General features: G+C 35.0%; 1 protein-coding gene across 2 annotated transcripts; it reads right to left on the bottom strand.

Annotated features, from left to right (window-relative positions):
• Positions 1-727: 727 nt before the first annotated feature.
• On the bottom strand, positions 728-15231 carry LOC149781311 (uncharacterized). 2 transcript variants are annotated; one of them, XM_089934734.1, is made up of 12 exons: positions 15101-15231; positions 13342-13524; positions 11197-11407; positions 10299-10469; positions 7267-7451; positions 6296-6455; positions 5901-6012; positions 5234-5384; positions 4573-4717; positions 3153-3318; positions 1770-1960; positions 728-816 (listed from the first exon to the last, which is right to left on the bottom strand). In XM_089934734.1, exons 2-12 carry the CDS (start codon positions 13516-13518, stop codon positions 782-784), a joined length of 1704 nt encoding a protein of 567 aa, XP_089790860.1. In that variant the 5' UTR covers positions 13519-13524; positions 15101-15231; the 3' UTR covers positions 728-781. The 2 variants fall into 2 exon arrangements, with proteins under 2 accessions (XP_089790860.1, XP_089790861.1); XM_089934735.1 differs by having other exon boundaries at positions 13342-13520; positions 15101-15199.
• Between the last annotated feature and the right edge of the window lie 4189 nt (positions 15232-19420).

Raw genomic sequence — 19420 nt, 5'->3', positions numbered from 1 at the left:
CTTGCGAGGTAAGAAAATCCACAAAATCCCAATTCACCTCTTCTGAAAGTAAGTCCGGGTTCCCTTGGTCAGTCTCCCCTGCTGGTGCACCCCAATTGATCGTTTTCTGAGTTTCCGTCATGTTGAATCACTGTCGCATAGATTGACTGTACACAAGCACTAGCGAATCTATATAGATGCGGTGCCATTTATGTTGATGAATACATTAACATAAACCCAAAGGCCCTTTTCAGGGCCAGCCATATTTCTCGAAAAGAGAATGACTTTCAATTGCCTACCCCTTTTTTAAATTTAAATTTGAATTTAATTTTAAAAATTTTTTTAAAAAAAGAAATCCCATATTCAATTCCCTTTTACGTAAAGTGACCCACAATTTATTCCCATGTTAAATTCCCCTTGACGCTAGAGTGACCCATGATTTTTCTCCATGTTAATTTTCCATTGACGCTAGAGTGACCCAGGGGTCTCTGTAATGCTAATTCCCATTGACGCTAGGGTGACCCCTTTCACTACTCAGATCCATTCTTATCAAGAGTTGAGAAAATCTTGGTGTAGGTCATATATTTAGTTGGAATAATCTCAGGAAGAAAAGAAAAGATATATATATATATATATATATATATATATAGAGAGAGAGAGAGAGAGAGAGAGAGAGAGAGAGAGAGAGAGAATTTAATATTAGTATCAGATGAATATGAATATATCATACATACAGAAAAGCTATATGTTTAAATATTTAATACTTTATCACAAGAATAACAAACCACAAGAAAAGTCCACATTACATCTGTCCCCGCATGTGTGCCGCCTTCAGACCTGACAAAGCGAAGCGCATGAATTAGATTATTTAGTACCAACGTTTTGTTTCAATTGTAGATCAATCAAATAATATAATTCACAATTATGTCTTCCTTAGGTGTTACAATTGACGGTTTGACAGCTGTCAGTCAAGTACAGCTTATCAGTGATTCAAATTGACCTCTAACCAATTAGACAAACAAGCCTTGTGACTAATAGTATTCAGTCGTACATGTTTGTCTGTGTCATTGCTTAACTAACTCTCATTCTTGGATATTTCAGTCCAACTGTAAATTTATCTTAGCATAGCGTTTCTGGGTTTCTGGTTTTTGTTTCCAATTAGGACAAATATATAGATATAATGTAAAAGACAAAAAGAAAACCTATATCTCATCATCTAGTCATGGACCAAATTTGCATTAATAGAAGCAGAAAGTTACAGACTACTTATAAATTAATAAAATATTTGACATAATCTTATTAATGCCAAACATAGTTGCTAAGCCACAATATATTCAGGAAGACTATAGTACAAGGAAATGAAAATAATTAATTATCCCTTCATAATTCAAAAAAAGACAGTTTGAGATAAAAAGATATAAAATAATTACTGTTGGTAGCTTCCTCCAAATGTAATATAGTTTTTCATCAGACCTTTCTTAAAATTACCACAGAAAAACGAGACACAGAGAAGAGTACACGTTAATTATAGCAAATGCTAATCATAGATGAAAATATGAAAAAGAGGCTATGTCGATATTATATATCAGTTCATGAAAAATACAGGTTGAAAGCAAGAAATTGAGACGGTGGGATTAAATGAAATATTAGAGAGAAAATTAATTAATATTAACTAATATCTCTCACCATCTCACCATGTTTTTGAAAAACAATCAAAATTTAAATAAAGACAAAGAATGAAAAAGACAGCGAAATTAGTTTTTTTTCTTCTGAGGATTACATTATTTTACCTGCTACCGCGGACTGAAAACCGGAATTGTAGTCACAGGCTACCTCATTCTTTACGTAATCATCTCTTCTGTCCTCATAATGGTCCGACTGGTCGGGGCCGCCTACAAGAGCTCCGTACAGGATGTGAGTGTTGGGGCCTGGTTGCTGAAGCTCTCGATTTGAACATGGCGCTGGTACTAGGGGGCAAGAACTGGGAAAATAGCGATTCCATTAATATTTCAAAAGGGTAAGGTATAAGTTTATCTGTGGAAGGGCTAAAAGGACACTAAAAGGGAATACAAAAAAGTAAATAATCTCATCATGATCGACATGTTCCATTTTCGGATTACCAATTAAGCAGATCCCTGTACATAAAACAAAGAATACAATGTTGTCGCACATTATCCCAAAAATTCTAGAGTACCATGCTGAACATAGTTACATAGAGTAGCATCCCCTCTTTGACTGTGAATCTTTAGCATGCTTGTCTACACTTATTCACTTAAAAGTGACTGTGTTATCGGCAAGATTTGGAACTTTAGTTTTGGTGTTAAGTAGGTAATATTTTACATGCAAATATGTATGTATATTATTTCATTGATGATATGGTGATAACTTGAATAAAATTGTGTTTATTCAGTCCCATGTTTTAAAAAGCCATTTTTATACCGTTTTTCAGATGGGGAGAACACACTTCGCGTAATCTCCACTCACCTTAAAACGTTTTAATCTTTAAGAATCGAACATAAATGCAGTGTAAGGAGACTGTTAAAAAACTGAATCGCTCAATATCTGGTAAAATTACATGATAATTATTTACAGTGAAAATATCAACCATTGTGATACGAAATCTCCCAATAACCTGCTTAATAGATTCAGTATATCCACAGACTAATGATCGACATGTGTGATTCCTACATTGTAAAGCTGGCGGTGCTTGTTAGAGTTGTCGTCACTGCGAGAGAAAAATCTTAGAGGTTATTCTGAAGTTGTGTTAGCCTCATATATTGAAGGTGACAAATTTTCATACGGATATCAACAGAATCGCCAGTCATATTCAAGTCCACGTAAACAGATAGAAAGAAATAAAATCTGCTGTAATAACGAACCGTTTTATACCGTGTAGCCGTGTAATAAATGTACCCTATCTTGAATTACATACAAATATTTATGGATACTTATCTCAGCTATTCACGCTTTCAATTTCTCAATGTGCAACTAAATTAATAATTGAATTAAATACCTCAAGTAGAGAACACATTGAGGGGGATATTTGCAGTAGAAGACGGACAGCAGAGGCTCAAATGACTTTTGCAATCCATTTGTCTCAATGCATAATATATGCCAATCGTATAAAAATGAAACGACCAACAGAAATGGCGTCACAAACAATATAGTCGTACCTGGATCTATGATGAGGCTGGGTAGGGGAGTTCACACCAAAGCCTACAACATAACTGTGACCGGTGTCACCGAGAGCGTAATGTACCTGTGACTGAGCCCAGTGTCGGTACTCTGTGGGATGGATGCCTTCATCCGCCGCCATCAGTGCTAGCATTGCCATGTTGGCTGAAATAAAACATTTAAGAAGTCTTTTATTTTCATGTAATAATTTCTAAAAAGTCACGATGAATAAAATTCCTTTGAGAGAAGTATGCAGGGAAAGCAAAATAAACAAATCTCCTAATACCCATGTTCACTTTTTTCTCTTTACAAGTTTGGATGGTTTGGGTGTGGGGGTTTTAAAAAGGGGGATGATATTTGATTGTGTGAATATGTGTGTATCTATATTTGCTGCCTAGCGAGGCAATATCCACCAAAAGTTTGTTTAATTTCTGCCTATTTTGTCTTGTTTTTTTCTATGGCCGCGGGATACATTTTTTGTAAAGAAACTAGCTTTCATTTTCACACATTTGCTCCAATTATTATCTTTATGTTGTTTTGCATATTAACATATACACTTTTCTGCGATTGATTTCATATTAGTAATTATATGTTTCATAAAATATAGAAAATAAAAAATGCTGGAGATTTCAAAACCATTGTTGATGTTTCAATTCTTTAAACAATAAACGTTTCCATAAAGTTATCATGTATAAAAATAATTTTATGTTCGGACTGAAAAATTACTTAACAATCTTCACTTCAATGTAATTAGTTATACCCCAATAAATGCAATTTTTTCTATTAATAGTTAGAAGAACACTGATTATAAAATTAGCAAAAGATTACTGAAATATTTGTAATGGCAAACTTCTTTGATTCAGCTGTAACTTTGTTATTATGCCATTTTATAAATTCACATCTCAAAATGATACATTCTGTCAAATAAAGCAGCAATCACGATGCTATAAATGTAACGTTTCCGTTTCTAACAAAAGTAGTTATAGAACAAGGCTTTGTGAAAGCAAAACTGAAGCAATCAAATTTAATTTAAAAAGTCAGGAAGTTTATTGGAATGAATGACAAGTTAATAGAACAGAATTATCAACCTTCTAACCATGCCAGAGCTACATCAAGTGATTACGTAATATGTTTACTAAATTGTGAAGGTTAGAAATTAAATCATAATCGATTCCTTTGCGCATGTATTGCAGTTTTGGATCGATAAAAGATCAGGAAATGCAAGTAAGACAGTAGAATATGTCGTCCTTCAAAGTCTGTTCCAGTTCTTTTCAGAAGCAGCTTCTGTTAGCATCTATTCTTGACGGTCATGGATCATTGTCCCTAACATATCTAATTTCTTATGAAACTCAAAAAGATCACTAAAATTGCTTGAAAATCATCATCATCGAGAGAGAGAGAGAGACGTTGATGGCATACATGCATATCTGAGAGATCCCCAGTTGAGGCGGTAAGCGAGTCCTCTGGGAGTATAGGGAATGGTTCCCCCTGGCATCCAAGACTTGAATGTGGCTTCTATATCAGTTTTATAGATATCCTTACGGGTCACTTTGTACAAAAGAACCTGTTGCATAAGAAGAAGAAAATGCTAGTTTAGTACCTGACACATTAAAATATCAAGTTAATTTTCACCTATCCACTTGCACAAGAACAACATGGTTACAGGTGTGATGACAATAATTCTTGATCTGTAAAGAGTCGATGTGAAGAAAAACACCATTTGTCATACAACAGAAAATACCTATCCATGTTCGTTACCAAAATACGCCTGCAGTATTCTTCAGCAATTGATTCATCAGAACATAATGCATAATTACACATTTACCAGCATTTGATTTTTGTGTGCGGATGTGCATGTATGAGAGAGAGTCTGATATTTGCTTTTGTTCTAATGGAGCAGTTATGGCAAATAATAAATAAAGACAGACGTACAGAAACATAGACGGTAAGAAAGAAAGAACAACTGATAATAATATGAAACAAACAAGGCGTACAAAAAATTAAATGGAGTCACAGTTTTCATCTATTCCAGATCACCTTTCGTGCATCAGTCACATTACCAAGGTTACAAAGCACTTACCATACACCCAGTGTTTTTCTCATCCCAGGACTGACCCCATGCTGCACCAGCTTCGTAATGTTTCTCTGCCTCAGTTAAATACTTCTGTTCCCTGGTGGCCAGATACATCCAGGCTCCGCCCCAGCATAACTCGTCCTGGGCGTCATATGACCTGAGTAGAGAAATAACAGAGGGGTGACTAAGCATACAACTCCAATTTTATTAACATATAAAAAGCAAACATCAAAATGTTTAGAGTGTGCACTGTACGACTTTAATATTTCAAAGGAACAAAATATTTTGCGCCTATGACTAAAATGTTCGATTGAAATGAGACAAATGTGCAAAAGAAACTCATAATGTGCATGTAACTGAACAGTTAAGTAATTACAAAGTTTAGAAGACTAATAAATGTTCAGATAATAAAAATAAAATCAGCAGAATTTCTTCGTTGTTCTTGAACACAGGGCGATGAAACTAATAGCAGACATTGTTGGAACCTATGTCATCCATCGAAACTTACAAATACATGTCTAACGCCGTTCATTATCTGAAATATTTTTTAAACACCTCAAACGCCGTTCAGTATGTGAGATATACATCAAACATCTCAAACACCGTTTAGTATATGAGATTTACATTAAACATACACTTTACATAACAAGACCGGATATTGAAAACTTCTTACTGATAAAATCCCTTAGCTTCTGGAACGCTGTCACTGTACTTTCCTTTGTAAGTAATGGCAAACTCATACAGGTCTCTAGCATGCATCAGAAGAACGTTTGCGTAGGTCTTGTCTGAACAAGAATATGTCAAAATGTTACTTGAAGCAAAGTTTCACTTAAAACACAATCATAAAATCATTTTGTTTGAACAACTGAATTAGATACTTACGCGAATCGTAAAAGAAGAAATGAGAGGAATGATTAAATACATTATCTAGATTGGTGACTCTTTTAGTCTTTTCGTATAATTAGGTGTGCCTTAGATTGAACAATCAAGGGGTAAACGTGTAAGTTATTATCTTACTTTGTCATATATAACTATCTCACTCTAACCCATATTGTTGCCATTACATACTTGTAGTGTGGTATGCAAGGTAACCAGCAGCAAATGCTGCTGCGGTCTCCGCTGCAATGTCACTTCCGGGTTTCTGAGCTGTGATCTTGTATGCAGGCCTAGGCATCGTCATGTTTTCCGGTCTTCCCCGGTAATTATGGTCCAGTTCAGCCTTACCCACCTATAATAAGATAAAATTTGATTGAAATAAAAAGACAGTAGAAAGGTTATAGTTTCAGACTGATAACTGCTGTGAAATAAAGACTTGATTTTATTAAATTATTTTCAATACATGAGTAGAAGAAAAAACTACTTTGTAAATACAATGTGATGATATTATCGAGTGCGAAATTTACTCATTTTAATCACAAAAAGTATTGAACAGCAAAATACTCTATCACGAAGACGATAAAAAGAAACTAGGTTTCACACACTCTTCTAGACTATAAAGTGTCACACGTATAACCAAGCATATATATTGATACAAGTTCAAATTTATAAGAATATGTTAACTTTAATTGCCATATGCTCCGTCTCTTTTTACTCCGTTTGTTATATGTTTGTTGTATCACTTCGTCTTATTACTACCTTTACTGCATATGAATAACACACACAGATATATATATATATATATATATATATATATATATATATATATATATATATATATATATATATATATATATATATATATCAGCATTTAACGATGAGAATAGTTTATTTACAATCTGCTTTTGTGGCACTCGAATTTGTGTTATTCACAGGCAATAACGGTAGTAATATGACGAAGTGATAAAACAAACATAACAAATGTAGCAAAATAAGACGGAGCATATGCCAACCAAAGTTAACACATTCTTGGAAATTTGAACTTGTATTAATGGAGAATCTAAATAAAATGTCCAACATTTGATATAAGAAGGCACTCATGTAATCATTCCTAAATGGTTTTATATATTATCTCATGCGTAAGAAGCATCCCAGTCGAGTACCTGAACATAAAACTCAAATTTGGAGACATGGCACTTAAGTAGGTAGTCAAGTGGCCACTTGATACAGCTGTACATGTGATCTAGCTGGCCACTGTCCCGGTAAGCTTCCATGTAAGCAATCAGGCCCCAGGTCAGCACCGTGGTAGAGGCCGCCATTGGTAAGTTGAACTTAACATGGTCACCAGCTGTGAAGAAAGACTATTCCCGTAACTTTACATTTACTTGGCAACAAATAGAAACTATTTAGGAATGAAGTCTCAATTACACCCAGTGTGAATTTGAAGTTTAATGTCATCGCTGTGCAGTCCGAGAGTTTTCCCTTTCTAATAATGCTTCGATATTTGGAAAACAGTCGTTCGCCAGAAAGCTTTCATTTTCAATTTTGAACGTCCTATAAATTCTTTTAACTTCCTCAGACCAGGATATGTCAGTTCGTATGAAAAACCTACTGTCCAGATTGAATAAAACTTTCCTTTTGAAAAATAAATTGATGGATGAACTCCTACTTTGTATGGTTTTTATTATTGTTTTAAGATATAAGTATGCTACTTAATTCTTAATTATAAAGTCTTTGATAAAGTTTTCAAAGACTAAATTGGTGCATTACCTTTACTAGTTTCATTGCCAATGTAATGCTTTTAGGAAACCTTTTCGGAAAAGTGTTTATACAGTTTATCTTAAAGTATATCATAACCAACAACATCGCTTCAATGAAAACGACGGAAGATTGTATTAAAGCCGTTTTCATACAGAGAGTGGAGCCCCGAGTGGCCGAGTGGTCTAAAGCGCTTACCGTTCTGGGTCACTGCCATCTCACCTATGTCTGCGTGGGTTCGAGTCTCTAGCTCGCCTAACGTGGGTACTTGCGAAAGCTTGCCAGTAGCTTATCATGGGTCGGTGGTTCTTCACGGGGTTTCCCAGGGTTCTTCCTCCGCCAGAAATACTGGCCGCCATGTATAGCCTATCTTGTACTGAAAAATGGCGTCAAACTCTACAACAACAACAACAACAACAACATAAAGAAAGAACATATGGTTGTCATAGTGTTTGATTTGGACAAAACTTATGGCACCACAAGAAATGTATGGCATAAAGAATGACCTATTCAACTTAGTCTAAGGGTCAACATACCTAACTTTAGTTTTTGAAAGATGAAAGATCCAGATTTAATGAAGATACCACCTTTTCTGTAAGCTCTCCTTGCGATACTATGTGCGTCATTTAACTTAAAACTAAAATTAATGGAATTATGAGATGCTTTAACGAAGGAACTGACTGCTTCAACGACATTCGGATAAGTTATTTATGAAAGACCGTGCGTATTGTTGAAAGTTATCTAAATGTATGGTAAAACAGGTCTCGCAAATGGGCAGAATAAAACGGGCTCCAACGTTTTTCATTACATCAAAGTGATGCTGACTAAACACATTACCTTGACGGTTCTGTTATCCCTGTTGTGAAGAATGTGGAAAATGCAGATTTGTGGGGTTTATTGTTTACTGTAAACTAGCTTTCTTTTCACATGTTAATTGTTCAGGGACAAAGTCAAAAAGACTAGGAATTGAAACGAATCTTTGTAAATACAAACTGGGGAACAGATCTGAAGGTATTGCTCTGGTTACAAAGGTCTTTAGTATGATCTAAACTTGACTATGGCTAGACGATGCTTCACTTGTATATACTTTTGATTATATTATTTATGTTATATTTCAAAGTGCATGAAGTGACCGCACCTACCAATACAGACTAGCTAGTGCAACTGTCGTATAAGCCTCATGTAACTTTGACTAAAGACGCAGTTTCTGCCAATCCCATTTCACTGAGCTGTCACGTGATATCTTAATAGTTTTAATTGTCATGATGCAGTAGACCAACATTTTGCATCGATATCTAAATATCCAAGCATAATATCGTACAAGTTATGCAGTTGTTGTCCACTGATATTCAAAAGTAATCACATATTTACCACTTAATTAATAGGTGACTTAGTGAACTAGATATCGACTTATTTTGCCAGGTAATACTTAAAGCCTCATATAAGGGAGAACTAATGTAAATCTCTTTAAATATTTTAATCTCGGTTCTTTACTCAGCTAAAATCGCTTAAATGACCGAATGTAGAAAGTACAACAATCTGACTTGCCTACAGACAAATATTACGGACAGTCCATTCTTGCCTTGAAGCAAGAGACAATAGAGAAAAGAGGAATGCCACGAAACGCAGACTGTTCGACTAGATCAGCATATAACTTCGGATAAGGACAACTAGAATAGGTCAACTTCCTTTTCTGTCTTATCTAACCTAGTATTCAGAACAGAATTTTCTTTCCTTATCGTCCACGTTCTATTTACCTTCGGTCAAAAATTATGCTTTATATATAGTCTAGTTTATCTAGTTTACAGCGACAATGTTTAAGTCATTGTACATGTTCATCTACAGTATTGTCATGTGGACCCAATCAAAAACTGGTGATGTCAATATGTTGCTTTGCCCCAAATTATGATGATGAAAACATAAGTTGAATGATAGGATAGTTGAACTGTTTGGCTTCCAAGGTAATTTAATTTATCGTGGTCAGAAGTTTAAAAAATACAATTGTTCAATATCTATTTTAACATGTTTTTGTGCGTATTTTGTTTTTTAAGTTATTTTAAGAGTGAAATTAGAATAAAAAAAGTTATATAATCAGCACTTAGCACGACAAATAGAATAAACACATTATCAGAGACTTTTTGCGGCCATTAAGATAACGTCAAGATTATGGCGTACTTACGAATTAATATAATAAAAATATAGAGTAGAGATTTACCTTTTCATAATCAGATCATCAATTTTTTTGCTGCAACGGTCAAACATATATTTATTTACTTCATTCTATTTAAATATAAGTTCCAGATGGAAACTTTCAAACATGAAATTATTCCTTGATGATGAGTAGTAACTTTCTAACATACATATTTTGATATATTCGACCGAAACACATTTACACTTCATCTCGGAATTATGGTCCGTGCCTATTAGTATTCCTCACCATCATACCATCCTCCAGTCAGATCCTCTCCGTTGTCTCCCGTGTCGTTAAGTGCGGAGTCCCCACGCCATGGAATCCTGTTGTCAGGGGGCAGTTTACCCGATCTCTGTGCTTCATAGAATAGGATCGACTTCATCAGGACTTCGTCGTAATTATACTTTGCTCCATCATCTGAAAGAGCGCGTGAATGGTTATTGAAAACAAACAAGCAATCGAAGTGAAAATAATCAAACGTTTGTGTTGGACAAGACTTAAGTTATGTGTAGGTTAATCTACTTCTCATTTATATTTATGTATTTTACACACGGTGACAACGGATTTTATATTTTACCTTGTAAGTAAATATGTTAGGGGTTACATGGACGACATGCTTAATAAGTTATATGCAAAACAAAAGAAACAATAAATGTAAACATAATATATCGCTCTGTTTCTATAATTAACGTTTGCAACATAAGTATATTTTAGATGTATGTAAACTATTTAGAGCTGAGGGAGAAAAAAAAAATAGCTGGGAGAATAAAATGCGCCTTGTAACGCACTTTTCTTTTTTTCTCTTCCGATTCTTTTTTATATTATTATCTCCCAAATTTTCTTCTATTTTCCGCATGGCTGTTCATTATCACAGAAGCGAAATTAGGCTTCATGTAAATATTTAGATAAAACTAATACCACACACATTATATATGGCTTTGCTTTGATTACATAAAATGTTGGCTCGCTATATTTTGCAAAGAACAATTGGAGACAAACATAAGCCAAATAGGTTTCTGGTCATTATAATAGAAACTTTACTGGACAGCCTTGGAATTTTCGAGACACGTTATGACTGTATCTAAACAGAAATGGAATATCATCGGAGGTAAAGATGCAGAAATGGTGGCGCAAAGGTACCTACGGTTGGGTAAAGCTGGTGGTAGAGTGTAGGGGTCATGCCCCAGATTAATTAGTTGGGCCGTTGCTGTAGGAGCAGAGCTGCCTGTATATGTTCCCTCAACCTTTAGATCTAATGTCTGTCCAGGATTCAGAATAAGACTGTTTTCTGTGTTGACGAGCGTATGAACCCTACTGTCTGCAGAATGGCTCAGAACTGTGCCTTTCCCAGTACCCTGTTGAGTGGCATACAATGTATAGACGATTATGTGCAGTTTGCACAAGTGTGACATTTGGATTCATGCTGCCAGTAAACATCAATACTGTGCTAATCAATAACGTTATGTCGTTAACAGCAATTTGCATTGTTGTCTAGATAATGTAAATATATACATTCTGATTTGCTACTTCTTCCACACACAGATGCAGACGGTCGGGTACAGAACTATAAACAATAAATACTGTGATGTATAGACAAAAGATAAATATATAATGAGACACACACACACACACACACATATATATATATATATATATATATATATATATATATATATATATATATATATATATATATATATATATATATATATATATATATAGTGATTTACTGACTAACTGATTAGATTTTAGTAAATGAAATTACTTTAATCAGTTTAAAATAAATAGTTTGAAATCGAGGTAGATGCCCTGCAAGTATTAAAATCCCAAAATAATATATGCTTGTTAGTAAAAGAAAACCCTATAAACAGTCTACTTGCATGTAATGAATACTTACTGTATTTTATATGTATTTATTAAAACTATTATTATCAGTATTATACATGTAAAGATTCGTAGATAACTCATTTGTTTTGACGTTTTCATCTCGTATTGGAATAAAAACCCGCGTTTAAGATAAAAAAATTATATATCAATTTGAAACAACACTAGCTTGGGCCAAACGTTAATCTCATTCAAACATGTAAAGAAATTGGAAATGCTTTTGCATACCGACATTCATATTTCTTTCACCTCTATTTTCTTTTTAAAATATTGGATTCGCTACGATGTACTTTTATGTCATTATTTATGTCCTGTAGAAACATTTCAAATTAGTGAACACGGATTGCTTTAATATTCTAACTGGTCTATTGATTTTAGTTCCTGAGACATTTTCCTCAAGTCTTTCTTGTGCGGATTTTTTTAATTAAATTTAGTGAATTTGTCTCCTCATACAAAATGGTGGAATAGAAATGCGTAAGTATTCTAGGGATTTTTAATTTTATTTTCAAAGAATCTCTATGTCTGGCAGGTCTAATAATTTTTAAACTTAAGGGGAGGGGACTTGTATATTATTCAGAATGTAAAAACGCAAAAATAGCAGTACTCTATCACTACTTGTATGTCCAGATGTACTATATCTAATATCGATCAAAAATAGTGAAAACATCAGTCAAACCAAGGTTGATATATTTATGTTACTATTACCTTGAACGACGAGCCATTATTAGATATCACCCATGCGTCATTATTTATGATCAGAAATCAATTCTTCTTGTTAGTAATTATCAGGGGTATATCTGTCACATTTTGACCTATCATCTTTTCTTTTTTATAATAGCATAGTTATGCCCCACTAATTGTTTATGTCTGTGTTTTCGAATTTGTTTGCGGTCAACGAAACACGAGTCTTTGTTGATAGGCATAGAGTACAGACAAGAACTTTCACTATTTACTAAGTCAGACGTTCTAATTCACCCAAATATAATGCAATTCTTTGTTTTCGTTCATGGATAAGCATGTTTAAGTACAAAATCTAGCAGGAACACCCTCAACAGTATATTGGATTAACGTTAGAGAATAAGTTGCAAGATTGACTCCGTGTGAGTTTGCTTCGTTGGGTTTGCTTTGCTCCAAGCAATAATTCTAAAGTCGAACATGTCTTAGACGTTTTTGTACACTGAAAACAAACGAACTTAGTGATGCAATACAATCTTTAGATGTATATTAACAGTTGTACAATGCAAGGTGCCTACGTGATTTCTATATAGAAAGCTAAACAGATGACTGGAGTTAATGAAAGGTTGCATAAACATTTTTAATTGGCAGATGCATTCGTTCTGAAAATATTCACATAGACGGTTTCACAGCACTTTCCTTAAGAAAAATTAATTATCAGGCGAGGTACCTCTCGAATGGAGACTGGCTCAGAAAAAGTAATAATCACTTCCCAGCCATTTACTAATGTCGTTACCGGAATGTTAAAACTGCCTTGAAATCTGCCACCCCAGTCGAACAAACCGGTCATGGAGGTTAGACAATGACATTGGCCACATATCAACCACAATAACAACAATGGCAACATAACTGTCTGAAACAAACGGCGGATTAATAAATAAACAAGAAAATTAGGATTACTGATGATTCTTCATTTATGCATCTTGATGCGACTTGATTACTCTACAAAAATATGCATTCTACTGAGATTAAAAATACACAAATAAACATGCATTTTGCTAAGATTAATATTGCCTACATAAATATGCATTGCACTGAGATTACAAATGACTGTACAAAATATGTATTCTAATGAGATTACTGATACCTACATAAATATACATTATACTGTGATTATTGATAACTCTACATAAATATGCATTCTACTGCGATTACTGATGACTACATAAATATGCATTCTGCTGAGATTAGTGATGACTCTATATAAATATGTTTTGTACCGAGATTACTGATGACTCTACATAAATATGCTTTGTACCGAGATTACTGATAACTCTACATAAATATGCTTTGTACCGAGATTACTGATGTCTCTACATAAATATGCTTTGTACCGAGATTACTGATAACTCTACATAAATATGCTTTGTACCGAGATTACTGATGACTCTACATAAATATGCTTTGTACCGAGATTACTGATGACTCTACATAAATATGCTTTGTACCGATATTACTGATGACTCTATATGAATATGCTTTGTACCTATATTACTGATAACTTTACATAAATATGCTGGCGCTCAGCATTAAGAGGTTAGTGTTAGGGCTGGTCGGCCTGGTGTCAGGATAATGTGACTGGGTGGGACATCATGCGACATGTCTGTGACATGATGCCCCAGTGTTAGGCATTACTATAAACTGCAACACTAGAGACGTCGTAGCGATATGACTGAAAAATTGGTAAAGCTCCGTTAAAAATCAAAATCACACACACACACACACACACTACATACATATGCATTCTAGTGAGTTTACCTATGAATTTATATATATATATATATATATATATATATATATATATATATATATATATATATATATGCATTCACGTCCACCGTCGATAAGATCGAACAACTTGAAAGATGTATGTATGTATGTATGTATGTAAATACGTACGTACGTGCGTATGTATGTGTGTGTATCTATATGTGTGTAATGTATGTGTGAACATGTAGTGTTCTGCGTCTTATCTGTTTATCGATGTAAAATGGAACAGTTAAAATTGTAAACTCGCCCAATCTGTAGCGTCATGAAGTAAAATCTTGAATTATTTTCTCCTGCACATCAAACTTTCAATTGTTCCACAAACATTCCCAAAAGAGAAATTTCGTGAGGAACTTCGACCGCTGAAATTTATTTAATTGGATGTCAGTAGGGTGCCAATGAACAACAACGCTAGTTTCCCTTTTGATGAATCAGATTCAGTCCAATAGTATCACATGAGCTTTTAGAACAAATACATTCATACAGTACTGACTAATAACCAAAAATACAAATGTTGGGGGAAAAAAATCATATCGTATTAGATAAAGTATACACTATAGCTTTTTCCACCGTTCTGATAGCCTTAAGTATGCAAAGTTTTATAGCATAAATTTGTATCGATTTACATTATCATTACTACTGCAACTCAGATTGTACATTACCTGTCAATCGGTCAGGGATGGGTTAGACAATACCATGTACCAAACAATCCCAACATATAAATAGAACTACCTACTCCGCAGATGGTGCTTGCAAGGCTATCAAATCCAACCTTCTATATAGGACATACGCGTGCTGTCAGGTATATATTCTGGGGACAAATCGAGGATTATTTATAGCAATACGTTTGAAATCCATGTCTCTTCCTCCAATGAAACTGATAAGACAGAGTTTCAATAAGTGTGTTACAATAACAGAATTTTGTTGTATAACCTGAACGTGTTGATACTAAGGTAAATGAATTAAACATATATTACAATCTTTAGGTTCTTGAGATTTGCAGAACTTAGTGAATATTCTATACATTATTCTCCTTCTTTATTTTCTCTGTTTGCATTCCACAAAAGCTGGAGAACGTGACTCTTGAGTAATAACATGTACCAGAGAAGTTCCGGGACATGCTTCGACACTACCTCGATGACTTCAAAATGCGCTTCACCGTGTCGGACTGTACAACAGCATGGCAGAGTTTCGAAGTTGGCATCGTATCTGGCTGTACCATTTCAGTGTTTCTTTTTCAGCGTCAAATCAGCAGAGAGGTAAGTCGAGGACCACTTTGTTATATGGAGTTCGGCCGGCTCTTACCAGGTCCTTCATGGATAATATGACAATAAAATCCACGTCAGTAGAAGAAGGTATATGGATCTTAAAAGATCTTGGAGATCTGATTAGCTGGGCCAGGATAAAATTCAAGCAATCTAAGTCAAGATATGTGGTCATGAAGAAAGAGACGACGCAAAATAGATACAGATTCAAAAAAGGAGAGGACGTGATATGAACACAGTGAGCAACAAATTCAGAGTCTCTGCAAGTGGTTTAAGAACTTCATGAATGACAGTGAGAGTATGGCAGCCATGAAGTGACAAATCTAAGACTGGATGGAAGCCGTAGCAAACAGTGGGCTACCTGTGAAGTAAAAAATGCCTGGTGTTATCAGCATGATATTCTAGCAAGAATTCTTTGATCATTTCTAGAATACCAAGTCCCACTGACGGATGTAGAAGCAATCGAGGACATGTTCAACAGATATATGCGGCGATGGATGGGAGTGCCAAAGAGCTTAAAGAATCGGCAGCAAGCTTCAGCTACCACTATCATCAATGTCCAAGGAGTTCCAGGTGACTAAGGCCAGGCAGATGATGATGTTGAAATACAGTGCACACGATAAGGTGAGAGAAGCAGCAGTGGAGGTACAAACAGGTAGGACGTGGTTGACAGCAGCGGCAGTTGTTAAAGAAGACACCAGACTGAGACACGGTGACATGATAGGCACAGTAGCAGCATAAAGGTTGTAGTTTGGAAGCCTAAAGACCTAAATGGCAAGAAGCAAGAATAAAAAAGAAGCGTGCAATGGTACAGAAAGAAGTGTGTTTTGTCGAAGAGGAATGCATGCTGGTCAAAGCAGTGGGCTTGGTGAAGCAGTGGGACTGGCTCCGCTGGGATGGTGAGATGTCCAGGAAACTATCTTCTAGTAACATCTGGAGAGTTGATAGCCAGAAAATCAGCTTTAACTCACGCTCAGTGTATGATGCCCTCCCCACACAAAAAACCTGAAGCCTTGGCAACTAACTGATGACCCAAACTGTAATCTTTGTTGGACACTTACAAATTTAGAGCATATATTTCGTCACTTTGTAATCCAGCCCTGACAGACGGCCGTTATCGTTGGCTCTATGACCATGTGCGTGCAATGATTCCTGCTAGTATGGATATAGCCAGGTGAAAGAAACATCAAGAGAAAGGCGGACCAAACTTTATCAGTTTTGTGAGAAGCAACATGTACTATTGTCGTGACCTTGTGCGCGTGGTAGACGAGTTTAAGTTCCAAAGTTTCAGCTGCACATGTCTTCTTATGGTTTAATAATCCAAGACCAACGAACTTGTAGAGGGCAGCGTTCAGACAAGGCGCATATTGGATTTAACCAGGTTTGCAAGCAAGTAACGCCTATTTGATTGAGATACGTGTTCCCCTTGTTGTAATCCACACAAACAAGCCTGTATTTTTCAAGATCGGAATGGAAATCTGCAAACGTCAAACGTGGGGATCGACAATATTGTTTTAAAGCCGCGAGTCGCCATGGCGAAAACCCTGGCTGAAATCACTAAGAACCAGATAATCAGAGACTCTGGTGTGTTCATTACATTTATCAAATAATACATCGGTGTTACCAGTACTGTACTAAGACGAAACAATACGTGGATGAAAAGGCTGCCCAGGTGCCCGTCACCACCTCGAGTAATAACTTCATAGACCCTAATTAAAGGAATATTAACCATCGAAGTAAAAGAAAAAAGTGGCATCTTAATCTTAGCAAATGGTCGCCTTGTTTTATGTGATTTTAAAAATGGCTTTCAAACCCCATTAAATTGGTCAGTCAATCTCAAAGCCACATTATCACAACTACTTAAAGTGAATGCTCTCGCTCTTCTCAATACCAACCATTTTATATAGTACATAAGCATATCAGCCTCATTGTGACATTGAAGGAATAATATATAACTCCTTGGCAAGTACGATATGAAATTGTGCATTTATAAATATATAGAAAATATAGAACCACGGTTATTAACATTATGTCAGTTGCTTTGAAAATGAAGATAGATTTTAAAAAATCATGAATAAGAGCCAATTCACTCACTCCATTAAAAAAACGTATGTAGTAGTTGTATTAGTTGCAACATTTATTTATTTATTTATTTATTTATTTATTTATTTATCTATTTATTTATTTATTTATTTACCGTCATGGTACATTGTAATTTTTGACAGCGTTGTTCCTGTGTAAATTAGAAACAACAACATGAGAAATGTCGTAAAGAATAAATACACACATATAAACAATCTGTAATAATTCCATACTTGCAGAACTATTCACATATATAAGACATTTAGGAACGGTCTCGTCCCGCCCTGCCAATTTTGTGGTAAGGAGCTCTATTCAAAGTGGCATGTCATTATGCGATGTATTAAAACACAACTGTTAAGAAGAAATACCTATAATACACGATAAATACTCAATTTGGAAATACGAGCCTCATACTTTATGTAATTGGAATCGACAAGATCAATACGCACAATAATGTACTTAACTAAATAATACATATAAATAGGTTAGGCAAATGCAGTGTAATGTTATCTGACCAATCTGTAATTAAAAAAAAAATGTATGTAGGCAAGGGAAACAGAAATATATCGCAGAAACCCCCCATCCTTGTACTTTTGGATTTTGTATACAAGTGCGGGATGTTGAGGAGAGGTGTTGAAGAGAGATTATAATTATATAAGGATAATAATGGGACTAATTACCCATTCACCAGGAACAATGAAAATGAAATAACAGTGAAGTTAATGTATAAGAATGCAAATAATAATAATAATAGCACATGTATTTTAACAGTTAAATGCTGTCTACCAGGTATGGGGAAGAGGAACAAAAAAAAAACACTTAGATGGTGGTTAATATATCGACAGAATATAATTTAGTAGATATTTGGCGAGAGAGAAATATTGGTACCAAGAAATTCACCTGAAGAAAAAGAAACAAAATTAAACAAGACAGGCAAGACTTTTTATCTCCGAGAATTGTTTTACAATGGTGGAAGAAACTGTTATAGATCCCAGCAATATAAATAGCAACTCTCTGGTACAACTCTTGTCGTTAGAAAAACTGATAAAAAAATTAATAATGTATAGGACAACGAGAAAACCGGGTGGGGTGGGGGTGGGGGTGGGGTGGGGTGGGATATATTCATATGCCAACTGTTAAGAGTTGCGAGACGAAGAAGACAGTACCAAAACATATATATATATAATGTGGGTTGTTTCTATTTGTAACAAAAAACTCGTAGTAAATTTGATACAATGAAACATATGGAATAAATGCACGCTAAAATTACAACATTAAACAAGCAACCAAAAAAATTACGAACACTAACCAATCATTGGAATGGATCAATAAGAAATTTAAAAATTTCCAAAATGGTTGGAAAAAGAGGCCAAACGGCGTAATGCTTGGGGGGGGGGTCTGTTTCTAAATGGATCGGGTCACAATTAGTACTTCCAGTTCAGTACCCACGAATTTAGTTCTAGTCTGTTTTTAGAACACTTTTTCCTCTCTCATTTTGGTGGTAATAGAAGAGCTTTATTTATGCATGTTTGGTAGGGATTTAAAGGTAATTGTTTATTTTTGAGAATATGAGCTCAGGGTGTGGTTGTCCGTGTGTATTTCGGCGACAGTGCACAGTGAGTAATAAGGCCTTGG

The sequence above is a fragment of the Sinohyriopsis cumingii genome, chromosome 15 (genome assembly GCF_028554795.1).
Source record: "Sinohyriopsis cumingii isolate HCF-2022 chromosome 15, ASM2855479v2, whole genome shotgun sequence".
Taxonomy (NCBI): Eukaryota; Metazoa; Mollusca; class Bivalvia; order Unionida; family Unionidae; genus Sinohyriopsis; species Sinohyriopsis cumingii.
The sequence above is the reverse complement of the archived record's forward strand: the minus strand, read 5'-3'. Positions and strand labels throughout refer to the sequence as shown.